Genomic DNA, 27143 nt, shown 5'->3' with positions numbered 1-27143 from the left:
CTACAGTCTCCCAGGAGAGTGGGCTAGCAAAAGCCACCCATCAGTACGTGAGATCACAGTATATGATAGTCAAATACAGTCACGTAGACCAATAACCTCATTCAGGTAACTGTATTGCGAATCTATGCCTCAGGATGCTTTTCATTTTTTCCTGTTTCCCCCTTCTTTCCATCCTGCCATACTTCCCTTATACTTATTTGATTGCAAGTAGTTGACAGTTATTTCCCAGCAGATCTTGTGATCCACCTGTCATGTTCCACTCTTAGCTTCATGCAACCCTCCCATTTGGAAGATCATAACCACAGTAACTGGCAGTGGCAAGAGTGTTCACATTGAGCAATATCCTCCATTCAAGGGGACAGTGAGCGATTAGTACTTCCACCTTGGTCCTTGCTGATGATCCAAAGGCAAGGTTTGGGAAAGATGCAAATACTGAATCTTCCCAATATGAACTGGGATAGAGAACCTGTGTGTGTGTGTGTATGTGTGTGTTTGCACATGCACCTGGAAGTCATGGTGACCTCTGGTGACTGAGGATACTCAGAGAGGTGGCTGAATAAATCATGTCCCCACCTCCCGCCTCTGGTATTCCAAGTAGGTTTCCCATCCAAGTACTTGCCAGAGTCGACCCTGCTTAGCTTCCAAGGTCTAACAAGATTACGCTTGCCTGGGCTATCCAGGTCAGGGCCTGCTTCCCTCTTTTCATTGTGAGTCCCATTGCAAAGGCATTTGAGGTAGGTGACCAAGGTCCAGTAGTTTCAGATCAGCAGTGTACTATCATGAGATCAGAAACACAGTTGAAAAAGTCACAATTTTTATTTTATAGCAGCAGTGGTTGAGTGAGCTCAGAAAACAATGCAGAGTAACAGGGTTGCTAGGCCATCCTTTTAGGTCTTGCAGGGCTCAGGGTCTGAAAGGAGTACCGGGTGACTTGGCACATGTTAGATGGCTACTTCACTGCCTGTGCTGAGACAAGAGAGACATAGGGGAGAATGATGAATAATGGGTAGCAGTTTCAACATATAGTTTCTGGGTCTAGGTGTTTATTAAGAGTTGGGGCGGTTGAGAGTTGGAGAAAGGATGTTACCATTTAGATGCTCTTTCATGGCACTTGCCCCGGGCCCATTCTACACTCTCTCACTGATAAAGCCTCTTGATGCCGATGCTTATGAGCTTCACTGGTTGGCCCAGACAGTCTACAGGGGTACTCACCTATACAATGTAGGGTATTGCATTGGAATGCATTGCTGTTGTTTTGCTCCATGGGCCCTGGCAATAATCCTGCAAGGAAAATGGGATATGAGTGTTTGGCCAGCAGTTCCAAATAGGTAGAATATATTATATGTTCACCAGTAATGGTGATTATGTTCCATTTTGGTTACACTTGTGCATGGTGGGAGCTTAGCTGCATTTTTAGGGTTGTGGCCAACAGAAACCCCAGTATAATAACACTGTATCCTCTTTATGAGACATGCTGCTTCTATTGTTTGAGGATTAATAAGTCTGTACAGTTCGTTCTCTATGCATGGGAGGTGGACTGGGAATAACTCCATGGCTATAACTGAGTGCTTTGCACACTCTTCACTTTTCTTGCTAGCCTTGGGGAGATGGCTGGGGGATGCTGGGGGCTTGTTTTAAGGCACAGATGTAGCCTTGGGGAGATGCTGGGGACTTGTTTTAAGGCATAGAGGCTCCTTCCCTCTGGAGAGTCTCCCTCTTCTGCATACCTCTGTGTGGGGCCTTGTCCTTGCAGCCCCAATTGTGGTGGTGTAGGTTTCTGGCTTTGGAAGTATCTGTTGAATACTGATAATATAAATGTTAGTAATCTCTTTTGTCTTCTTGCTTCTGTGTATTTTTGTACCATATTTCCCATTACTCAAGTTCCTACTTGCATGCTGCTATAGTTCTGTGGATTTAGAGGTAGAGTAATGTACATCCATACCACACATCTTAATATCTGTGATCTGAGGCTTAACATTATACATTATTGGTGCTCTGCTATGATTGACTCCTCTGTTAGACAGAATTTTGTTCTCTTTTGTGGCATGGGGTTGAAGAGGGACAAGGTGATTTTCTGGGTCTCTCCATTGACTTCAGTGGGAGTCTTTACATTACCACCTTTTCTGTAAGTGTAACACTGTCAGGAATGTGACCAACCCTTAGCAAACACAGCGTCCTGACTATTTAATCCTCCCACACCAGACCCCTCACCAACCAGTTTTCATCTGTGTAGTGGTAGAGTCCTACTGGTGTTACAGAATCCTTTCACCCATGGAAGGCTATCACAATCCTTTAATAATATTTTACACATCTCTAGCACTGTGTTCTGTGGGTACAAGAGGGTTTAGGAACAACCCAATCCCATTTGGTGGATGTAATCTGGGGAACAGGATCACACTATGAATTATATAAGATTTTACAGAATCCTTTCGTCCATGGAAGGCTATCACAATCCTTTAATAATATTTTACACATCTCTAGCACTGTGTTCTGTGGGTACAAGAGGGTTTAGGAACAACCCAATCCCATTTGGTGGATGTAATCTGGGGAACAGGATCACACTATGAATTATATAAGATTTTATGTGCGCAAAAGGTTCTTTAGAAAGATGGCCAGATGTAATGTTACATTCTTTTGTCTCCTTTATGATTCATGATGGGGGATAGTCCTGACAGCTGTCTATAGACAGAGAATCAGAAAACTCTGAATAGTACATTTTGGCCAGGCTCACACTGAACTCATTTTACTCCTTTCAGTTTTGTGCATGATAGAATAGGAAAGCCCTCCGGCACCAGAGAGTATGCACATGTTCTATTCTAAATGTGCAATTAAAATATTCTGACTTGGTGCTGGAACATCCAGTACTACAAGGGTGTCTCTCCCTATACTTTATTGCAGCAATTATTTCTGTCTGCTGGTCTAGAAACTCATGGATTAACAGTCATGAGAAAACAATGTGCAAACCATTATGGGATAGTTTCAGGTGGGTAGCTGTGTTGGTCTTAGGCAGCAGAAGAAAATTTTGAGTCTAGTGGCACCTTTAAGATCAACAAAGTTTTATTCAAGGTATAAGCTTTTGTGTGCACAAAAGCTTTTACCTTGAATAAAACTTTGTTGGTCTTAAAGGTGTCACTGGACTCAAACTTTGTTCCACTATTGGATAATTAGGGTAAAAAGTATGAGCCATGAAAACAAATGCTAAAATGAGCTAGATAGTTCATAGTTTAGTTATAATACTGAATTCACTAAAAATACAAATGCATCCTAAAAACATTGCAGAACGATACATTGCAGCGATAGTGGAGTAGGCATGCTTCAACTCCTTCAAGTTAAGTTTGCATCCTGATGGCCACTCATGATCTTGCCACCGATTTATCAGTGATCGTATTCAGATCTCATAGAACCGTTCATCAGAGCAGGAGGCTTCTTGCTGAGCACAGCAGGCACATAGGCAAGCACCATTGGATTTTACACGTAAGTATTGTCTGTACAGCCTGATGGTGCTGCTGTACAGGCATACTTCTTTGCTCTGCACCCAGATGGAAAGGTATCACAAATGTCTTGGACATTTGTTTTGAATTAATAATTTTCAATTGTTGCAACAACTGATAAGAGTAATTCAGCAAGTTTTTGCCAATGCACAGTTTTTCAAAGGATCATGGGGGTGATTATGTTAGTTGTTGGGATTCTTAACCATCCATTTAAGATTGCCAGGATCCTCCTGGCAACCAGCAGGGCATGTGGGGGGGGGACTTACCAGGAGTGGGAGGAAGGCCCTGGAGATATTGCTAGCATCACGGCTGCATCAATTCCAGTGTGCACCAGAAGTGACGTCACCACGCTGTGACGTTGTTGCAGTGCTCTCATATTTGGGGGGGAAAAATCTATGGCAAAAATGGCTTCTATCACAGAATACAAGAGCGTCACTTAGACATCAACTTCTGGTACATGTCGGAAGTGACATAGCTGGAGCCTCCCTTTCTTTCCTGGTAAGAACACCCAACAGACAGTTGATCAGTGGTAGGGGGTTGGGGCCTGGGGGCAGGGGACCCCTGCTTCCACCAGGGGTGGGGTGTGGGCTGGCAACCCTATGCCCACCATGTCACTTTTAAACATGGTTGACCTATTGTTCTGCTCCAGTTTCCATTGCTTGTTTTACAGCTGCCATGTCAACACTTACAAAAACCACTTTTAATTTACCTTTGAACATACTGGTTGGTTGAATGCGCATGTATGGTTGAAAACTGTGCAAGAGCAAAGGAGGGCAAGATCACCATGCATAGGTAGCATAAGCATTAGTGTACTGTGCATTCACAAAATAAGGTATCAGGACACCCTAGTACAGTTAGCAAGCAACAAAACTACTGCATAGCCACAAACTAGCTCACAAGTAGTTTGAGACATTTGCTGAGCAAACAATCAAATCTTGGGACTGACTTGCTGCATTTCGCAGCCATCAGGCCCAGTGACTTTGACCGTTGAACTCACTCATGGCAAAAATCAGGGCATTCCTATAGTAGAGCACAGAGAAGGAAACAGCATATGAAAGTGGAAACCCCATAAGTAAGTGTACAATGTAGGTGTTCTGTGGCAAATGTGGAAACCAGTAGAAGGATCCAACACAGAGGAAATGAAACATTAAGAAATAGGAAGCCAAGGTGTTGGGTTTTTGCAAGTACCATCTCTTTAGTCATGAAAGGGTTAAACTGAAGTTTCTGCAAGCTAATAACAGCAAGTTTTACCATAGAACCAATTAGGCGTAGAGTAGATTCTTCCAATCAAAAAGAGGGAGGTTTTATTCTTAATGAGGTGACCTTAAGACTGTTGTCTAATCAATATATTGGAGATAGTTCATGCTATTCTGCATGTACACAAGGGGTGAAGCTTTGGGATACAACTTCCATTCCTTCCTTCTTAAGGTCAGAGGGACCAAATAAACAGGACGGAGTAGATCAGAACTAGAAAGATGAGTTAGACTGTTGTTTTCTTTCCATGTAATCCTTTCCCTAATTCTGAAGTAAAATTTTTTTAGAAGTTAAACACACATGTGTCGTCGCTGCATTATTTTGCTGCACTTCATTTACTCTGCTAAATATCCAACACAAGGCTATTAGGCCTTGTCACTGACAGCCCATCATAAGAAGGAGGCAGAACAGGTCCCTCCTTGAATCTGGGAACTAGTCTGAATGCATGTCATGCTATTATAAGAGCAGCAGAAGAAGCACGTATTGGTGTCCTTATATGCAGAACAATTTTAAGGCAGCAGCAGCTTACACTGGAATGCCTCCAGGGTAATTAGCTGGTTCCTATGGAACCCCTGGAACATATATTTATAACAAAGACCCAATTCCAAGCAGCTGAGGGCATAATGCTGCAAGCAAAGCAACTGCACTGGAATCCACAGCAATCCTGCCATTACCCACCACCCCATCAGAGAGTGGCATGCTGACAATGCCCCTTGTCAGCCATATATGGGAGCAGCCGACCAATGCATGCTGACATTAGTATCCTCTATGACATCACCATGCCCCTCTCCCCCACATGCAGAACATAACAGAAGAGAAAACACAGCACCCATTACAGTAGATGGGACTGTGACATGTTTAGTTTGACCCCTGTAGCTACTAGACTGAAGGCAGCACTGCAGATGGAAGGACGGTTAAATCCCTTGTTTCACACACACACAGGTTTAGATCCAAACTTTCCTGCCTTCCTACTCCCACTGATCTCCATGAAATGCTCCTCCTGAGGGATGAGGGATGTAGACGAACAAAATGAGGGGGATCTGTAGTAGGAAGGGGGAATTGGTGGGAATTGCCAATTTAGCTTGGAGCCAACACATACTCTTTTGACAGATTAGCCTACAGGGTTGCCACTCTAATGATGTTACTGAGATACCACTCCAGCTCTCTCAGCAGAGAAAGCTTTCACAGAAATATCATGGCCTCTCCCAAGCAAGGGTTCAGGTTCTAGGGGAAATAATGCTTGGAGGGGGCAGCCATTTTGTAACACAAATGGCACAAAAGCACCAGGAGAGCAACACGGGGGCACCCTACTGCTCATTCACAAAAAGGCATTTCTGTCAGCTTCCCAATAGCTCACTGGGGGAAAGCACTGGGGTAAGAACCAGGAGTGAAAAAGCCCCCAAAGGAGAACCTGGGTAAAGCTCAATTTTTGGCCAGTGACAAGCCAATCACTCAAAAACTGAAGAAGGAGGCTGGACTAGAGACCGCACCTCACATACTGCAGGACCTATCACAAACTGCTTCGAATCCTCAGGTGCTCTTGGTATCTGAACCAAACATATATATCAGGGCCTTTTGTGCCTGAGTTCCCCAAGTCAAGCCTTATATGTGATTAGCAACTTCACAGCCCTGCAGTAGCGAACATCTGACAGACTGCACCACCAACACCTGTCACTGAGGATGGGCTGCTGATGCTGAGCAGCTGCCTCAAACACCAACAGAGACTCCAGTACAAAACAATCTTCCCATTTATTGAACAGCATTAGGAATGGAGTCCTGGTGGCTGTGAGTCAGATTAAAAGCTGCTCTGACAGATCTCGGAACTGCCGGTAGAGCTGTTTCTATCACTGCATGCCCATGATGGCTGTAACTGAGTTGGTCAAACAAATGTCTGTTAATCAGCTTCCAGTGGTACAGGAGCCAGGATAGAACAAAGGAGTTGGGAACCCCATAGCAGAGCAGCTAGATCATGCGCACTGGTCACTGCAGCTGTTGGCTGTGCTGTAGCTTCAGCGGGTGGCTGCCACTGCACTGTGAACAGGGTTCATCCCAGCTTCCAGCCCCGTGGGAGGGCTACCTGAACAGAGTCAAAAGAGACATGAAGACAATAATGAATAATGTTCAGCGGGGGTCAGAAAGGAGTTGCTGGCAATCATCCAGAAATGTGGCTGTGGTCTCTGTGCCCCCAGGGTGTAGGAGGTTACACCAACATGACACCGCACTGCCATGTCCCCCACCCACCCCCTTCAGCACTGTGCAAATGTACCCTATGCTTCCTGTGTGGGAGACAATACTTGTAATAGTTAAGGGTGGAGGAGTTGTTGAGCAAATACACAGTAGGTAAATGTTGTGTGTGTGTGTGTGGGGGGCCCGACAGACGTTGCCAGCAGTCACAGTTTGAGGTAGGAATCTTCCTCCTCTGCTTACCTGTGTGGGGGTGCAACATCCTTGCATTTCCAGCTGGAGATGTGGAGGCTCCCATTTATTGTTCATAGTGGTGGAGTACCTGTAAGGATTCTAAGCAGAGCACCATTAGCAATATGCTGAAACTATATCTGTGTGCCTCCTTGACTGCTTATGCAAAGTGCAACATTCCTTTTCTATCGAGTTCCTATCACATCAGTAGACATGTTGTCTAGTTGGACATGAATGTGATGAGCAGGCAAACTTACTCTGCTCGGCTATCTCAGTTAGATGTAAAGGAAGGTCTTGATCCTATCACCATATTGGTTGTTGTTGAAGTTTGCTGTTATGTACTGGGACTGAATCATTCCTGATTGAATCACCCCAGAGACTGGCTGAGCTTGGAGCAAAAGAACAATAGCCTGCCAGGATTCTGAAAGTAACTAATCTAGTAGTAATGTTATGTAACTAGCCTATCACTGGGAGAGGGGTGTGTTTGGGTGTGGCAATCGTGTGCTATTTAACAGAGCTGAGGCTCTGGAGTCGTCTTGTGCTTGCTGAAATCACTAATAAAATAGAACTGATCACTAGGCTTGTGGGCTGTTCATCCATGGAACCCACTATTTAACATTTGCGCTGAATATTTTTGTGCCTGAGTGGAAGCTGCTTATTCTACAGGGCCAGGTAGTTGCAGCTTTGTTTATTGCAGTTCCGGATGACAAACTCTGAGCTACTTGCGGCAATTGCCATTTTTTTAAAAAAAATAGTCAAAATTGGCATTATTATGCCATCACACCATTTTTGCCATGTGTGCTTATCAGCTCAAAAAGAGACGTAGGTCAGTTAACAAATGGGGATATCCAAGCAGCTCCCCAAATGATCGACTCCCTGTTTACAACCAATGAGTAGAATGTGAGAGGAACCAGTAGGTGCTCAAGCATGTCTAAGAGTGTGTGTTCTAAGAGTGTCCAACGTGATTGTGGATCAGTGTAGACCTATGCTGTATGACTAAGGACTTGAGAAAGTTCCCTGATCTAGTGGCACCAGACTAGTGAGTTTACAGAGTGCATGAGTGGGAGAAAGTGAATGTTAAAACAATATACCACTTTTCTTAATGATTTAATGTAGGGCTCAGTGGAATTTCTGTGGAGTTTGCTTTCATAGAGCGAGACGACATTTTGAGCTTTGTGAAATTCTCTCCAAAAGACCAGCAGTTTCCAAAGAAAACCAGCCTTTTGCTGAGAAATGTAAATTCCTTCTCCTCTCTCTCTTGAGATAGTACTATGGATTGCCACCTTTAAAGAGGCTGCAACAGCAGCAGATAGGGTGAACAAGAGCAACTGCAAAAAGGTACAAGCTTTCATTTGACTGACATCCTGTAAGATCATCAACATTTATTTTCACCTTTGTTTGGGCTCCCTGAAAGATACCCAAAGATACTGAAAGTTACTCCAGAGTTCTTTAATATTATACTTATATTCCACCATTCACATCATATGGGCCCTAGGGCACATATGTAAGTTTTCTAGGCAGACTTCCATCTAGGAAATGACCAGACTCAGAGCTGTTTTGCTTCAGCAAGGCTGTATGTAGCCTTCAAGCCATACCCTTGGTCCCCTTTGCAGAAACATGGCTCCCATTTTGGCCCAGTCCTAGTGTCCTGTCCAGCGCAAGCTGCTCTAAGCCAACACCTTCTAGGTATGAGTCAACGCACAACCAGTGAGGAGAGCTTAAATCATCTTTATTTAACTTCGCATGCATTCAGAAGATCATTTACTCACAATCAAGCTGATAGCTGGGTGGAAAGTTACATCTTGTGATCTAGGTCAGTTCTATAGCCGTGGTGAGAAAAGAGATGGGCTTCCCCTCTCCTTGCAGTAAGGGTTGATGGACAAAGAAACGGAAAAGAACAATAAAACTCCTATCTTTGCACCTCTGAGCTCAGGAAATTACTCTTAATGAGCCAGTCAGAGGGAAGCTTCTGGGATCCCTAAGTGTGAACTCCAATTCCCAGGTGCAACTACTCTTAAAGATACACAGCAGTTTTACTAAACTACAGTGAACGCTGGCTGGGGCAGCACACCTAGCTTGATCAAAGCCTGGGGGCTGCTCTTTGGAGAGGATCAATTGTGGTGGCTGCCATCACATGAGAAACTGTAGAAGTAAAGCTGTCCAGGTAGAATTTTAGCTAAAATGATTTATCTATGTGGTTTGTAACATTAGGGGTGGGCAAAAAACCTGGTATTTTTCAGGTTTGGGTATACTGCAATCCCTTTAAATGCCCTTTAACTTTGACTATCCTGCAGTTCTGAAAAAATCCCAAATATTTTCAGGATTTTGGGGACTTGGCCATTTTGGATAGCCAAAAAAAATCCAAATCTATATCCAGCTGAAAGAATAGCCAGAAAATACTGATAAGGCAGGCCCGTAGCTAGGAATTTCTAATTCGGGGGGCATTTAAAATTCTTGGGGGGCATTGGCTAATTAATTAAAGTTGATTTACTTAAAGTTGAAGATCTTGGGCCACCCAGGCAGAGTCTTTACTCCTCTGCCCTTCCCACGTCACCCCCAGGCACCGACCCTCTGCACCCCCTCCTGTTCCTGCTGGCCTTCACCTGCTCGCTGGGGTGGCCGCACAGGTCCTCAAGGAGGTGCAGGTCAATGCCGAAGCCCCTTGGCCTGCTGCCCATTGTCCAGAGGTTGCAGTGGTGTGCTGTGTACCACTGGGATTGGCCCCAGGCTGGCTGCTGGAGAGACGGGTGAGCAGCCCACTGGTGCCTCGCCTGCCACACCTGGGTCCTCAGCCACAGCGCCCACCTCCGGATCCCAGCTTTGGGTGAAGAGCAAAGGAAACCACACTGCCCTGCTCCTCCAGTGTCAATCCACATTCCCAAAGGTGTGCACCAGGATCCAGGTGGCCAGTTCTTCCATCAGCCTGGCAGTTAAGTGGAGCTCCAGCTTAGGGCAGGAAGCCCTGCCGCTTTGCCAGGGAGGACAAAACCGTGAGGGGCCCCGACGGGCGGTGCAGATGCCTCTCCCCTGGCCATTTAGCTGCGGGAGAAGGCAAGAAGAGGCGGCAGATGGGCTGCAGCTTTGTTTATTGCAGTTCCAGATGACAAACTCTGAGCTACTTGTGGCAATTGCCATTTTTTTTAAAAAAAGTCAAAATTGGCATTATTATGCCATCACGGTATGGGGCTTTTGAAATAAATTGTGGGGCCAGGACACGAAATGATCCAATGTAGCTACAGGCCTGTGATAAGGTATTTTTCAAGTTAGAGGGGGAGGGTTAGATATAGCTGAATGCACAGTCCTAGATAACATATCCACTTGGATCTAGTAGTACAAGCCCTGAGTTCCCTATCTGAATGCCTCAGGAGCATATGGGGTTGTTATTGAGACAGCAGAAGGTGAAGATACCATCTGAATAAAGCAACACCTCCACAGTGAGGCTGCATATGTGGCTGCTGTGATTCTCACAAATTACAATGGGCATACACACCTTGGTTCTCATTGACGTTGATGTTGCATACATATGTCCTGGCTATGATGTTAACAGAGTGTTCACGTGGAGGCCAGAGGCTAAGGTGAAATGGTCTAGATTTATATGTGATACTTGCCAACATCTGTTCACCAAAAAAGACTGCCAAAAGGCCACAGTACGAATCTACATTCATCCACCTACTCAAACTATCTCTGCACAAGTTTTGGGCATAGAGTTTCCATCCCTGTGCCTGCCAGTCTCAGGAGCTTTGGTGGGATAGAGCCTGGGGAGGGGGAGCATCACCTCCTGTGACACTCTAGGGATTTCCTCAGTCTTTATGCTAAAGACCATAGAGATTAGGAGAAATTCCTAGAGCAGTGTATGTATTGTGATGTCACTTCTGCATCCAGAAGGGGTGTCACAGCATCCATGATGCTATCCCCTCCATTTTTTCTACCACTGTTCAATTGATTGAGGACAGGTGATCAAGAAAAGGGTGGGCAATCAAAAAAAGGGTGGCTGCCATGAGTGGGCAAATGGTAAACCTATTTGGGTAGCATGTTCATGAGGTTATATTGATCTTGTGCTATTAAATTCACCTGTTCTCTGTCAAGGGGGCAGAAATAGTAATAGAAATCAGAGTGTGTCAAAGGGTTTCCTTCCCAGGGCAAAAAATCATGCAGAGAACTTGAGATGAAGACAATTTGGAGCTAGATGTAACCTGAGCTCTTGAGTTCTCATCTGGTCATATTGTTAATATGAATACTTATTGATACTTGTATCAATACGAAGAGAGTTAATGGTCTTGGCCTCAGATCAGTGTGCTTCAGGGATGACGGTGTCCATGACCCACTCACTCACACACTCATTAAGCAGCTCTGCAATGCAGGGCGGCTCTTTGCTTCCTTCCTTTGGGCATGCCTAGCCTTCATCTTTATTCAGAAACCATCTCTCAAATGCCATTGCCATCCTGCCACATTTAGTCCTCTGATGAATGCACTTAAGGGTCACCGGCTGTCACATCAATACCCTGCAGCCAAGTGACACTTGCACTGAAACCTCATTTCAAGCCTGAAGAGGTGGGCTGATTGCGGCTTCCACTGCAGGCTTAAGTGGTGCTGGGGAGCGAATCCATCAAAAGCAGCAGGCAGGCTGGTTAAGTCTTTGTCCCCCACATACACTGAAACGCTGTTCGTATATGATCTTGTGCAAGGTTATGAGTGCACAGCATGGAGCCAGCACAACAATTGTATCTGGCTTTTGGCAGCCAGGTGACCTCTGTTGTTTTCTCTGTGGCACAATCAGTAAAACAGAGGCAAAACAGGAGGAGCCTGTTATCAGCAGGAGAAGGTCGTGGGACGGTATGCAGAGGTGAGTCTGACCTTACCTTGCTAAGCTGTGCCCACAGTAAATAAGAACTCCATTAAAGTCTGAAAGTCTGACTTGCTTCTTATGACTCACTTTCTCTCATTATTACAGATTATAAACATGCAGGTGGGCAGATAAGAATGCAATTCAATTTCTGACTGTACTGGAAGTCATTGCTAAAAATGGAAGCCATTTGGCTTTTTGGACTTTTGAAAGGGACTTACACAGAAGTGTGATAAATGACAGAACACTTAAAAAAGGCAGCTGCTGAAATCCACCAGCTTTGGGCTGGCTGTACTACAGCCAAACAACACCCACAAGAGTTGCCAAAGCAATAAAGAATAGGAATGCTGGCAAGGACAGTTCTGAAGTCACTAGAAAGCAATTGCTTGGCTGGAATTTCACAGCAAGGTTTCTTCATTGCAAGCTTAGCAAGAGGAAACAATACATATTTTCCCAAGGCTTGAGTAACATCCAGTGCAATCCTAAACAGAGTCACACACTTCTTAAACCCACTAACTTCAGTGAATTTAAAAGGGCGTTACTCTGCATAGGAGTGCACTGATAGTCTTGTGGTGTTGCCCTTTGACCACAAAGGCTACCCTACGAAGGGGGACGAAGGGGGAGTACATAAAACTGAAGGAGCAGGGCTGTCAGTCAGTTATATGCTGTGCTGATCCATAACACTCTGAACATTGAAGCAGGGTGATAAAATTTCTCCTTGACAATGATTCCTGTGATCCCTATTCTACACCTCATTCTACTGCTCAAAGAAAGAAAGAACTGGGAATGTGAAAATCAGCTGCAGTGCCAATTCAAGCATTTAACAGGTTTCATCCAGCTTTCCAGACCATGCAAGTGTTGGTGGGCCTGTATAGGGTTCCTGCTTTGTGGACTGTACAAATAGAAAAGCACATGCCTGGCAGGTGGCTGAAATTATGAAATTGCCATGTTCCACTAAAGAGATCTGGAAAAGCCAATAGAAGCCACCCCCAAATTTCTCAGACTTTTCTCTAAATTGTCTCCTCGTGTTCCCAAACCTGTACCATACTTGCTAATATATTATGATTGCAGAGACAGGGGGCTACTTTCAAGAGAGATCTGGCAAGTGTGACTGGCACTTTCTGTCTAGGATTACTTTTAGTTTCAGCAGGGCTTTTTTGGTAGAAAAAGCCCAGCAGGAACTCATTAGCATAATAGGCCACACCCAACAGCAGAAACTCATTAGCATATTAGGCCACACCCCTGACAGCACAGCTCATTGGCATATTAGGCCACACCCCCATGTTGCCAGAAGTGTGCTCATCCAGCCACACCCACCTTTTGCTTCTTATTCTGTTTACCTTGTTTGTTGTCAAAACCCAGGGCTTTTTTTTTAGCAGGAACTCCTTTGCATGTTAGGCCACACACCCCTAATGTAGTCAATCCGAATGAGATTCTGCTGTTGGGTGTGGCCTATTATGCTAATGAGTTCCTGCTGGGTGTGGCCAACTTGGAAGCCAGACGGAACTCCGTTCCTGTGTGTTCCTGCCAGCACATTAAATGGAATTAGTGAGCCCACTCACGGGAAACATTATTTAAAATGGGTAGGGACAGCATTCGCAGGGGAGAATTGATAGGCAGGGAAAGGGTTGTGTCTCTTTCTAGGCAGCTGATTTCCCCCAGCAAATGTCTTGTTCCCACATTTGCTTTCTGAGGAAAATCCATGCTCCTTCATAATGTCATCTTTCACCCTTTGTGTCATAACATATTCTCTGTCTTGTAGTGCACCGTTTTCTGTGTGACTAATATTGGATGCTTTGGAGAATAAGGGCACTGGTCCTTGTCATGTGTTAAAAGAACAGCTGCCACGGAGGTTAGGGGATCAAGGAGCTTTGCCAGGAAACATTTCTGGCAATTGCTTTGGGGAAAAGGACTTTAAAGAAATCCAACATGAGAAGAACACAGAGACATGTTTTAATAACTATATGGCAGACAAATTTTCAGTTTGGCTAGGGTTCTATTTTTCTTCCCTTTTCTGTGATCTTCCTCAGATTTGGTCTCACAAGCAAGGCAGCTCTGTCTTCCTATCCCTAGTAGAGCAGCTATCTTTTTTTGGGATGGGGGGGGTGTAATTGAGGCTTGATGTGACATGCAGAAGTCCAGCATGCAGTTCTTCTTGGGATGGGGATATCAAACAGCTACTATAAAGATATCAGGGAATACATAGTGCATGCTATTCCAGGGATTTTTTATTAGCCATAGAAGAGAAGAAATTCAGTTGGTCTACCCAAAACATTTTAACCCTTTCTAGGTAAGGCATCCCAGGTACTCACCCAAATGCCCCTGCCTTTAATTTTTCCCCACAGAAAATCTAACTGTGTCCTTTTATCTGCAGTGGATTTTGGAAGAGTACAGTCAGAATCATGTCACCACTGTTGACAGCCTGGCCTGCCTGCAGTTTAGGGGAAGAGCCCAGAGCTGAAAGGGTTAAAGGGGGGGGAGAGAGAGAGAGAGAGAGAGAGAGAGAGAGAGAGAGAGAGATAGAGAGAGATCTGTCAGAGACAAAGGATAACAAAGTGTTTAGGATATATATGCTTCTGGCTATTATTCCTCTGTATCTCTGCTACATAATGACAAGCTTTGTTCCTTGAGCTCTGGTTTATATCCATCAGTTCTGAATATGAGAGGAACACACCAGGAAAACCAGAACTGTAGCTCTAAACAGACTCATTTGCAACAGGTAATGTAGTTACTTGTACAAACAAAATTAGCACTTTTCTCCTCACATCTGACAAGCCGTAGCAGCAATCTGTAGATCACCTCCCAGAAAAAAAAAATTGTATATGACGGTGGCAGACCCAATCTGTGTCCTGCCCTAACTCTGTAAAGTGGATGGGGAAACAGAAAATACAGCAGGGGCTAGAAGGAGGTAGAAACTGAACAATCTGCCTCCCTGCTTGTACTTTTCACCCAGGAACCACTACTTCTCCCACTGGGAGAATCTCATTGGGGAAAAGAACGCAGCTGGGAGCACAGTGGTTATGGGGCACAAAGTACATACAGGTGGCTGCTACAGCTTCTGTTCCTACCTGTTCATGCTTGACTTTAAATAACCCCCCCCCCCAGCACATTAAATGGAATTAGTGGCATACCCATTCTTAACAAACTGTGTGGCTGCTGTCTTGCTTGGCTCTAAGTGATGTGAGGGCATATGTGGTGAAACAACAGTATCCCCCAAATGGGTGCAAATCTTAGATAGGTTAAAGTTGATCTGAAATTAACCACTGGAAGGGAATTAGTTTTGGCCGTGGTTTGCTGCTTGACAGTACAAATGAACACAAAAGTAGGATAGTGCATCTGAAAAGGAGGAGATATGTATGTCTGATTGCAGCCTTCTCACTTGCCTTTCCTTGGAATCTGATTGTGAATGTTCTCAAGACTATTTATGTGACCACCAAAGCCTTCATGAGCCTGGAGTGGTGAGTGCTACTTGTGAATTGTTTTGTGGCATGACTAAAAAACATTTCCTTCAACCAGACTACTGCCCACATGATGCCGCCCTTGTATGCTCATCTCACAATCATGTGGGGCTAACCATTGGGCTCACAGTCTGGCTTTTTTGCAGGTGGAAGCTCTGCTTATGTGAACTGGCACCTATACACAGATGAAGTGTTGCTGGTGAGAGAGGTCTGTGATGGTGGCAGCACTTACTGAAGTTGCTGACTCTGCAGTAGGGGCTGGAGCAGATGGGGGCTGGTGATCTCCTGGAATTACAACTGATCTCCAGTCTACATAAATTGCCTATTTATTTACTATTTATTTGTTTACATCATTTATTCTGGAGAAAATGGCTGCTTTGGAAGGCAGACTGCATGACTTTATACCCTACTGATGTCCCTCGTCTCCCTAATCACTTTCCTAGGCTCCACCTGCAAATCTCCAGATATTTCTGAACCTGTAGCTGGCCACTCTACTCTGCAGAATTTGTAACAGCTGTATGTATGTAAAATGGAGGTGGCCTCGCCCCCAGCGTGCCCGGCGTCATCCCGTCACATCCGACTGATGTGCACGCCGGGGTGAGGTTTCCCCTGGGGCCCGATTCTGCGGCGGCGGAAATCGGGCCTCCAAAGCGGGGGGAAATCCACCCCCCGGGGGGACTTGGCAGCCCTACCTGTAATTTCCCGGATCTCCTCTGGAACCCTTTTTAAAGATGGGAGTGACATTAGCTACCTTCCAGTCTTCAGGAATGGAGGCAGATTTTAAGGAAATATTACATATTTTTGTCAGGAGATCCACAAGTTCACATTTGAGTTCTTTCAGAACTCTCGGATGTATGCCATCTGGGCCTGGTGATTTATCAGTTTTTAAGTTGTCTATCAGTTTTAGGACCTCCTCTCTCGTCACCTCAATCTGACTCAGGTCTTTCAACACCTCAGAGTTCAATATACCATTGGTATATTATTACTATGAGAACTGTATTGCATTTGTATATTATATTACAGATTAGGGCTGCCAGGTCCCCCAGGAGGGCGGAGGTTCCCCCACTCAAAGGTTCCCCAATCCGCCAGTTCGGATCAGGCCAGCAGGGGGAACCCCGCCTCATCGGGCTGACGTGCCCGGCGCAATGATGTCACCCGGAGGTGATATCATCGTGTTGTGCATGTCGCAGGTGGATGCTCTAGCAATCAGCCTGAAAACTCTATGGTACCATGGAGTTTCCAGGCTGATTGCTAGAGCATCAGCCTGAGACGTGCCCAACGTGATGACATCACCTCAGGGTGCATTGTGGATGCAGGTTTTAGCTGTTGTGCGATTTTTGTCCTGCTGGGCAAGTCTCATTGAGGCAGGAGATCTCCCATCCCCAATGGGCACATGGCAATTCTAAGGGGAATATATGGGAAAGGGAGGTGCCTCCTGCACATCCTTGCAGGTTCCCCAGTGCCCAGCACTGTGGGACTAGACCATAGTCAAGTAATGAGAGGAAAGGGGAAAAAGCTGAAGATGAGGGGCAAATAAAGGTAGGTTGGCTGGTGGGTGGGAAGGAAGCAGGAAAATGGGAGAAGCTATGGGGGCTTTCAGGGAACGGGAAAGAGGAAATAGTCAGGGAGGGGGAAATGAGATGCCCACCACAAGTCCTTGCAGGCCTCTCACTTGTATAGAGTTATTACATAACATATTCTGAGATCTGCAAGGGAAAGGAGGAACCCGGTTAATGCATCTACATCCAGCTGTGAGTAAATCACCCAATTTGTATTCCATTAGTACAAATACCTCATTTTGCATTCAGCATATTAGTTATTTGATCAGTAATAAGCTCACTGTGGTGCCCTCTACACGATTCAAACACTGCTGATGTTCAATTATGCTTGCAGAATTTCAGTTCTCTTTTAAAAAATGCCTGTGTGAATGGAGATGAGGGCATGGGAGCAATGTTGCACCTGCCCCCACCTCCTGACTGAGTCCAAGGAGGTCTCCCATCCAAGTACTTGCCAGAGTTGACGCTGCTTAGCTTCCGAGATCTGATGAGACTGGGCTTGCCTGGACTATCCAGGTCAGGGCTATTTCCCATTTCCTGAAAGCCCCCATAGCTTCTCCCCTTCTCCTGCTTCTTCCTCTCTTCCCCACCCTCCAGCTACCCTGTCTTCAGCTTTCCCTCTTTCTCTCCCCTGGGTAGCCTCTCTCTTGGAAAACTCTGCATAGTTCCAGACACTAGACTGAGCTGGGTCCAGTTGTGCAGTAGACAACCTACAAGGACTTGTGGGGGGCATTTCACATTCCATGCCCCATACGATTTCCTCTTTTTCTCCTCCTGGCAGCCCCCACATCCTCATCCTCCCTGCTTCCTTTTCTCCTTCCCACACACCAACCAACCTACATTTATTTGCCTACCCAACTTCAGTTACATTTATTATTCATTTACTTCACTTATATCCTGCTGTCACAAGCTCCCATGGCCTCAGACCAGGTTTTTGGCTGGTCAACCGTTGGTGGTTCCCATGGGTTCTTCCTCGGCCTGTGTGCAGAGTTTTCCTGCCCACTGATGCCTGCTTTTCTTTACAGCTTGTGGTGCTCCCTTTCATTGGTATGCCAACCTCCAAGGTATGTACAATGTATAGCGTAGGGCTCCTTTGGGGCCTGAGCCCTCACTCCTGCCTTTCTCCATGTGGTCCCTCTAGGGTTGCCAGTTCTTACCTTCATCCCAGTGGGGGGCTCCAGGCCAGCTCTGGGACTCCTCTGGTGCGTGCACAGAGCATGCATGCCATGATAACATCACCCGGAAGTGACGTAATCACACTGGGCACGGTGTTCAGGGAATGCTCTAGTATTCGGGTAAAAACTCTTTGGTCACCATAGAGTTTTTACCCAAATACTAGAGTCTCCCCTAAACAACGTGCCTGGCATGATGACACCACTTCCAGGTGATGTCATCACATTGGGCATTTTGGGACTCTTTGGGGGCAGTGCTCCCCCACTGGCCAGCTGGCCAGTGGAGGATTGGCAGCCCCAAAACTGGGGAAACCCCCACCCCCATTGGGAGGTTGGCAACCCTAGGCCCCTCTTCCCTTCTAGCAAGCCACGGGCTGTAAGCCATTTAAGCTTCTCACCAGGTGGTCTTGGGACTGCACTTGGACCTGCCTTCTTGCTGGCTTCTGATCCATTGCTGAAATGGGCCACTGGGGGCTCCCACAACTCTGCCCCTTGTCTCTACCATTCTGGTGCTGGGATGGCCCCTGCCACCTCACCTGTCTCTGGCTTGCCACTGCAGAGCTTCCTTCCCCATTCCATTGAGCCTTTTGTCACCCTGGGTGGGTGGAGCAGGCTCTGCCCTCCTGTAGGCAACCTGGTGGCCCTTCCAGCCCAACTGTGTTTTATTTCATTTATTTATTTACAAAACTTGTATGCTTTCTTCCTTTACAAGGGCCACCAAGGTGGTTAACAATTTAAAAATTACATAATAGTAACACATTTTAAAACCATTAAAATCAAACCACAAACACACATCATTAAAACAATTAAAATAATCTGAAACATAAAAACAGCAATTAAAACACCGGTTAGGAAGGAGGGATTGCTGAGGGAATGCCAATGAAAACATAAAAAGTTTTCACCCAGTAGCAGAATTTCCTTGGGGAGAGTTCCAGAGCTTTGGTGCTATGATCAAAATGATCAAGAAGGTCCTCTCCCAGGTTGCCAGCTGCCTAATCTCAGAAGGTGGAGGCACCTGAAGCAGGGCCTCCAAAGATTACCAGAATGGTTAGGCAGGTTCATGAGGCAGCAGGTGGTCCTTCAGGTATGTTGATTCCCAAACCATAGAGAATTTTGAAGGTCACGAACAGCACCCTGAATTGTGCCTGGAAACAAATTGTGAACCAGTGTAGATGGGCCAAAGCAGGAGTGATATGATCCCTCTGACCCACCCCCCTTCCCTCCAGCCAGGCTGTCAGGAGCACCCTGCTGCTGCTGAGGGTCCATGGGCCTGCCCATCTGGCCACACCTGCCTTTCTCCTCAAAGATGAGCAAAAGCAGCTTACATTATTCTCCTTTCCTCTGTGGTATCCTCACAAGAATCCTGTAAAGTAGCTTAGGGTGAGAATGTATGACTGGCCCAAGTTAATTTTGGAGGGGTTTAACCTCCTCAATTTATTTTTTATAGATTTTTTTTTAAAGATTTCAGATTTTTTTCTGCAAGCCTGGGGAATTTTTCAGGTTTTTAGAAAGAGCTGTCTTGTCTGTTCACGGCTCCAGTCTCTGGATTTAAGTATCCACAGATTTGGCTGCAATGAGCATTAGATATATTGATGCCACAAATCTGTGCCTTTAGTTTTACTGCAGCACGTGGGTGAGGCAGAACCAGTCCTAGCTGTGCCTCCCAAGCAAGACTGTACCATCACAGTTGACAAATCCTTTTGCTTCACTACTTAATACTAGCGTCAGCTATGATAACGTCAAAGAATCAACCCTTTGTTTGCACTTCCTGGAGCCATGGAAGCAAAAGTATGTGCTATCTGCTAGGCTGGAAAGTTTTGCACTGCTTATCAAGCTACAGTTCTGGGATCAGATTAGAACATGGAAGGAGGTGGAATTGCCTGTGGGAAGCAATGAAAACATACCACATTACTCTCACAGTCACCTTTCCTAAGGCCTTCTATCATATAAAAGTGCCGCCACTGAAGGAGAGGGGTATCTTCTGCAGCTGAAACCTTCACCAGCTTCTTCTCATTGCTGCTTACCTGATTCCTCAAGTTTTGAACCATTGTCAATCAGTCCCCGCTTATCTCCAAATGGTCACTTAACCTTAGAAGGCTTGTGACCTATTCATAAGACTGCCTTCACCAAGAACTACTAAGTAAATTCTGTATTCATTCCAGCTCATATTTGCATCATTATGGAAGTGAAAATAACAAAGATCTACAACAGGAGGCTTAAGATCTGAGATGCAGTGGCACCTTTCCTAGGGCTGCGAAGTGGGGGGTGGGTGGCGGCAATGTTCCCTTTAAGCTGTGGAGTCCATGCCTCCATGTCCTTAGCTTTCTCATGAAAAAAAAAGAATCCGAGCACTAAATGTTTTGCATTGCTACCAAAAATGATGAAAAGAAATTGCTATCAGACTGAACATAAATTCCCATTTAAAATGTGGTTAAGTAGACACAGTAACTAGGGTTGCCTGCCTCTAGGTGGTAGCTGGAGATCCCCTGGGATTACGACTGATCTCCAGGTGACAGAGATCAGTTCACCTGGAGAAAATGGCCACTTTGGAAGGTGGGCTCTGTGGCATTATGCCATGCTGAAGTCCCTCCCCTCCCCAAACCCCGCCCTCCTCAGGCTCCACCTCCAAAATCTCCAGATATTTCCCAACCCAGAGCTGTCAGCCCTACGAGTTACTGTTTTTTTTTTTTTAAAGAGAAGAAGAAGCTGGCAGCATGCTGGATAGTAATTGCCTTTGGCTGGTGGAATGAACCTTAATGGATATCCCTATGTTACCTCAGCAATGTGGAGCCATCCTGCTGATTTGTTAATGTAATGTAACCTCAATATCACATAGGGTGTTGACTGACCTGGTTCCTTCCTATAACAACACAATCCCTCTCAAGATTTAGGGCAACATTGGCAAATCATGCCATGTTATCAGTTAGCAACCTGTCTGCTGAGGAGGTAGTTTAGGAATAGGGTATTAGAAACAAAGGGCACCACCTCTCATGATCATATGATCTAAGCACTTTTGCATGCAGTGAAATCACTTCCTTTCCCTCACTTTCTGGCAAATACCAGAGATCTGCCTTTGCCATAAACAGTCAATCAAGTATTCTGGAACGGAATAACATGGAATAGCCTAGACTGGAACTGTGCCTGTTGGCATGATGAGAATTTATGCAGATTAATTTATTTTGCTGTCCTTCATGGTATTCTTTTTTTTTAATCTAGTATTATGGGGGTATTTGTATTTTAATTATTTAATTATGGTTTTTACTTTTGCAAAATGGCTTAAATACATAACTTGAAGAATCAAAGATCTAAGTTGGGACAATTTCTATTTTTGCTTTCTGAAGTCACAGCATTTGAAACTGGTCCAAGAACACCTTGATTGGAAAGAATAATGTGTGCAAACAGGCAGTTTCATTCTCAGGCTTATGGACAACTTAAGAACAAAAGAACATAAGAAGAGCCCTGCTGGATCAGACCAATAGTACATCTAGTCCAGCATCCTGTCCCACACAGTGGTCAACCAGTTCCTCTGTGGGCCAACAACAGGGCATAGAGGCCGAGACCTTCTACTGCTATTTGTAGCCATTGATAGACTTATCCTCCATAAATCTATCTGATCCCCTTTTAAAGCTGTTTATTCCTGTGGCCATCACTATATCCTTTGGAAGTTAATTCCACATTTTAATCACACTCTATGTAAAGTAGTATTTCCTTTTGTCTGTCCTGAACCTACTTCCCCTCAGTTTCATTGGATGCCCTTGAGTTCTAGTATTTTGGGAGAGAGAGAAAAATTTATCTTTGTCAACTCTCTCCACCCCATGCATAACTTTATAAACCTCTATCATGTCCCCCCCTTAGTTGTCTCTTTTCTGAACTGAGAAGTTCCAGACTCTTCAGCCTTTACTCATAGGGAAGGTGCTCCAACCCCCTAATCATCTTGGCTGCCCTCCTCTGTACTTTTTCCAGCTCTGCAATGTCCTTTCTGAGATACGGTGACCAGAACTGTACACAGTATTCCAAATGAGGCCGTACCAGAGATCTATACAGGGGTTTTTACAAAATTGGCTGTTTTATTCTCAATTCCTTTCCTAATAATCCTTAATTTAGACTTTGCCTTTTTCATCACTGCAGCACACTGGGTTGACGCTTTCTTTGAGCTATCGACTACGAGTTAACTTAAGAGTGCTGGAGTTAACGTAAGAGTATTGGAGACTAAATCTGCCTTTTTGCTTGTGCTGTTCCATAGGCAAACTGATTTCATCGCCCCTTGGAAATATGCTAATGCAGTGGATCCCAAACTTTCTTGGTATGGTGACCCACAAGTCCAAATATACGTTGCAACCCATCCAGGGCCGGCCCAAGGTCTTTTGGTGCTGTAGGCAAACAATGACCTTGGCACCCCTCTATTCCAGCATTCCGTTTTCTATAGCACCCAAGTAAATGTTTTTGAGAAACCAACAAACATCACACAAAGCATGCAGCTTCCCCTATTTTGAACACCAAACCAGTGGGAGTTCATCTCCTCTTCCTGTGCCTGTTGGGCCAGAGCCAGAATTTGAGGAGTTTCACTTGGGGGAGTGCTAGGCTGAGGAGATACATGAAGATGACTGATAGTGGAGAAGAGAGTAGCAGGAAGGGGCTCGGTGCAGCACATCTCCCTCAGCAGGTTAGAGGGCAGTGACACAATGCAGGGGGCTGGGCGAGAGGTTGGGCTGCTGAAGGAATGGCACCAAGACAGAGCCCGTGCATGCACATGCCCTTCCTTCCTTCCTTCCTTCCTTCCTTCCTTCCTTCCATCCTTCCTTCCTTCCTTCCTTCCTTCCTTCCTTCCTTCCTTTCTCCTGCTAGCCTTCTTTGGTTTTCCGATAGCATGCTGAACAGCTTTCACCTACTTTTTAAACCTCCCCCCCCCGTCCTTCAGCTACTACTGTGAAGTTTCTAGTTGCCAGATGACTTTTGCCTCCTTGTTATTGTCTCAAAGAGGGAGGTGGAGATTAGAATGTAAGAAGTTGGTGAGGAGGAAAGAAAGAGAAGATGGCAAAAGGCAGGAGCAGCCATTAGGGAGGGCTGACCTGTGACTTGCTTTTAGAGGCTGTGCAGCCCACTTTTGGGTCCTAACCCACAGGCTGGGAAACACTGTGCTAGTGGATGATGACATCAATTCATCTTGAATCTAAGCAGCGCTAGAACCATCTATATTCCCACTACTCACTTATGCCAGAAAAACATCAAGCAGAGAGATCTTACCTTTCCAAGCCATCTTGGGTGAGAGGGTTCTCCTTTCCATTTCTCACATGCAACTGTAGAGGTATATCTTCTTGCTTACTCAGTGCCTCTTCACAGGTCTGGTCCCTCATCTGGTGTCTGGGTGTTAGGGGAGTCTTTCTTGCATCTGGCCCCACCCTCTGACACCTGAGCAATTGCTGATAAGCAGTTCGGAAGTCCCTGTTCAGAGTGCCATATAAGATAGGGTTCAAAGCTGAGTTGGCATACCCAAGCCATGTGACAACAGATAGCAAGTCTTTTCTCACTGCATTGTCCCCTTTGATGCCTCGGTATATGAACACTGTGAAATAAGGAAACCAACAAATAATGAAGGCTCCCATCACAATCGCAAGGGTAAGAATGGCTTTGTGCTCATTCACAGTTGGCGACACGTGGTTGACTTTCTTGTTACAGGGGACATTATTGATCCTCTTTGCTTGCTCTCTGGCTATTTTGAATATCCGATAGTATGTGGTGCACATGATAACCAAAGGGATGTAGAAGGTAAGCAAGGCATCCACCAGTCCATAAATAGGATTGACCCCAAGACTGCACTCTTCAGGGTTATGGTCCGTTGTGCCATTAGTGTTCCAGCCCAAATGGATGGGCAAAAATGAGACCATGATTGACACCACCCAGATAATGACCATAACCATGGCCACCCGTCGAGGAGTGACCAAAGTGGTGTAGCGTAGTGGTGCTGTAACAGCATAGTAGCGATCCAGACTGATCATGAAGAGGTTGAGGATGGAGGCTGTGCACAACATGACATCTAGACTATTGTGGATATCACAAAAGGTGTGTGATAAGTACCATTTATGATTGGAGATCTCATACATGGCTGCGAAGGGCTGCACCAGCAGGCCCAGCATCAGGTCTGTGACAGCCAAAGAGACGATGAAACAGTTAGTCAGCGTGCGGAGCCGCCGGTTGAATCCAACAGCCAGGCATACTACCACATTACCACAGACAGTCACAATAATGATGACTGTGAGAACAATTCCAGTCAGCACTTTACTCGAGAGGTCACCAGGCTTGGCAACATTTTTGTGGTTCTGTGAAGAATTCATAGTGTGTACGTGGGGGCTGACAGAGAACTAACCAATTACTCTCACCCAGCCTTGTATATCAGCTGTCCTTCAGGTACTCAGAAATAGATGTTCATGTTCAGTTTTATGAAACACTTGTGCAGATCTCTTCTATCAGCAGTGTCACAATCAGTTCCTTGCACCATAGCCACACAGATATTATCATAAAGGCTTGTTTGCTCTGAAAAGCTGCTGGGAATGAGTTCTCTTCATACTGAGCTACAAAAAAAATTACCCCACCCCAAATAGCATTGATCTGCTTCAAGAGAAATCCTCAGAGGTTTAGCTTGTGCAGAACATTTACCAGCATTTCTCCGCAACAGGGATCTAAAGCAGCTTACATCATTATCCTCTCCTACATTTTATACTCACAAAAACCCTGTGAGGTAAGCAGTGCTGAAAATGTGTGACTGGAGGAGCTGTGGCTCAATGGTAAAACATCTGCTTGGCATACAGGAGGTCCCAGTTTCAATCCCAGGCATCTCCAGTTGTTTTTTTTAAAGCATCAGTAGTACAGTAGTACAAAAGACCTCTGCCTGAGATGCTAGAGACCTGCTTCCAGTCAGAGTACACAATACTGACCTTGAATGACCAGTGGTCTAATTCAGTATAAGGCAGCTTCAGGTGTTCACATGTTCATGTGACTGGCCCAAAGTCCAGCAAGTTTCCATGGCAAAGTAGGGATTCAAACCTGGGTCTCCCAGATCCTAAACCGACCACTAAACCACACTGTTCTTAAAGGATTAAGACAAATTTCTGATGGGTAAATTTATCAATAGCAGTTAGTCATGACAGCTAAATAAAAGCTCTGGTTTTGGTGGCTGTATATCTCCTGACAGTTGCTGAGGATGCACAATGGAGGTAAAATTGTTCATGCTGAATTGTAAACTCCCCAGAGGAATTTGGCTGACCACAGGGGGAAAGAGATGTTGAATTAGATGGAACCTTGGTTTGATTCAGCAGGGTTCTTCTTATACTGTTGCAAGTCCCTTTAGTACCACCCTCTGCCTTTTCTTCACTCTCTTTCCCCTCCTTTCAGAGAAATCAGTGGGTGTTGTCATATGCTGTGGTAACCATATGTGGCTTCCTTCATAAAACAGTATAAAGAGTTTCTGTTCACATCAGTTTGAAGATAGTTCAGAACAGCTGAGTAGGAGGAAGCTGGGCACAACATGCATGCTTCCTTGCGTGTATCTGGAAAGAAGAATTAGAATCAGATTACGCAGTTCAGGATTTCTCCTACAAGACATTTGGGTGACTTTTAAAACGTTGCTCTGAAACCTGTTATCGACATGAAAAAAAAAATCAGAATAGCTGTTGTCACAAACAGAAACCGTGTGGGTGCCTCTCCTAGTGAGAAATAGCTGTGCTGGGTGCTTCATTTGGGAGGTTTTGGAGGATTTCACTGGTATCCTTGAAACTGCCAAAACCACAAGGGAGCTTCTTTTGCACCACTGGTTTCTCATCACACATGCAGTTCCTGGTTTCAGGGTCAATCATGTCATTAGAGTAATCTCTGAAATGGATCTAATAGGAACAAAGGCCAAAGAAATATATAGAGACAGACATTTATTCCAGGACACAGAGGCATCATTCTCAACCTTATGCCTGATTAAAGGTAAAGGTAAAGGTTCCCTTGCTCAAAAGCCAGTCGAATCCGACTCTAGGGTTGTGGTGCTCTTCTCCGTTTCAAAGCCGAAGAGCCAGCGCTGTCCGAAGACGTTTCCGTGGTCATGTGGCCGGCATGACTAAACACCAAGGCGCACGGAACGCTATTACCTTCCCACCGAAGTGGTACCTATTTATCTACTTGCAATTTCTTGCTTTCGAACTGCTGAACTACTGAACTGCACAGCCTGCAGTTCAGCGTCTTAACCACTTGAGCCACCGCAGCTCCTTTATGCCTGATTACTAAAGCTTTAAATAAGGGAAAATACTGATAGAACATGAAAGAGGGTTTGGGTTGGATACCGTAATCTGTGGACATGGGATCATGGATTTTCCTGTTTTCCCTTCCCCCAGCATTCCTTTCAGACTCCAGGAAAGTTTATAGGGTTGTGGGACCCATATGGACTAATAGTAGGGGAACTCCAGCCCCTGGTCATCCAATGTATGCTGTTCAGTGCAATAGCAGAAGAAATTGGGGGGGGGGTGACATTGTTAGGACTGCCAGATTTGGGTTGGTCAATTCCTGGAGATTTGGTTGTGGAGCCTGGGGAGGCTGGGCTTCCATCCTCCGAGGCAGCCATTTTCTCCTGGAGAACTAAGAGATCAGTTGTGATTTCAAGCAATCTGCCTGGATGCTTGCAACCCCAGGTGTTCCATAACTGGCAGTGATGTCATGCATCACAGCATGCACTGCTGTAAAATGATATAATTTGGGGGTGGGATGGCTAGAGCATTGCAGTGATGCCTTGAGATCACTTCCAAGAGTGACACAGTAACACCTTGAGGTCACTTGCAACCAAAAGTGACATTGAGGTGTTGAGCAATGCTGTACAAGGCTGGTCCTACCCCCAAAAAGCCTTTGGCACATGACTATCTGATAGCCATGTGGGTTGGGAGACTGCAGTGGGAAACAGGAAAGAGTAGGAATCACCTTCT

The 27143-nt window shown here is 45.4% G+C and overlaps 1 protein-coding gene across 1 annotated transcript; it reads right to left on the bottom strand.

Moving 5' to 3' along the window:
• Nucleotides 1-924: 924 nt before the first annotated feature.
• Nucleotides 925-24521, bottom strand: HRH2 (histamine receptor H2). Its single transcript, XM_015410123.1, has 3 exons — nucleotides 23434-24521; nucleotides 1213-1281; nucleotides 925-966 (listed from the first exon to the last, which is right to left on the bottom strand). Exons 1-3 carry the CDS (start codon nucleotides 24519-24521, stop codon nucleotides 942-944), a joined length of 1182 nt encoding a protein of 393 aa, XP_015265609.1. The 3' UTR covers nucleotides 925-941.
• Between the last annotated feature and the right edge of the window lie 2622 nt (nucleotides 24522-27143).

This window comes from Gekko japonicus, unplaced genomic scaffold (genome assembly GCF_001447785.1).
Source record: "Gekko japonicus isolate JY-2015 unplaced genomic scaffold, Gekko_japonicus_V1.1 scaffold510, whole genome shotgun sequence".
Classification (NCBI taxonomy): Eukaryota; Metazoa; Chordata; class Lepidosauria; order Squamata; family Gekkonidae; genus Gekko; species Gekko japonicus.
Note: the sequence above shows the minus strand (reverse complement) of the source record. Positions and strands in the feature narration are given on the sequence as shown.

Bases quoted from the DNA above. Each gene is read 5' to 3' on its own strand.
- HRH2 (XM_015410123.1), bottom strand. From the start codon at position 24,521: ATGAATTCTTCACAGAACCACAAAAATGTTGCCAAGCCTGGTGACCTC. The intron at 1,282-23,433 runs GTAAGATCTCTC...TTTTCCTTGCAG, and splicing joins ACCCAAGATGGCTTGGAAAG to GATTATTGCCAGGGCCCATG. The intron at 967-1,212 runs GTGAGTACCCCT...CTCTTGTCTCAG, and splicing joins CAATACCCTACATTGTATAG to CACAGGCAGTGAAGTAGCCA.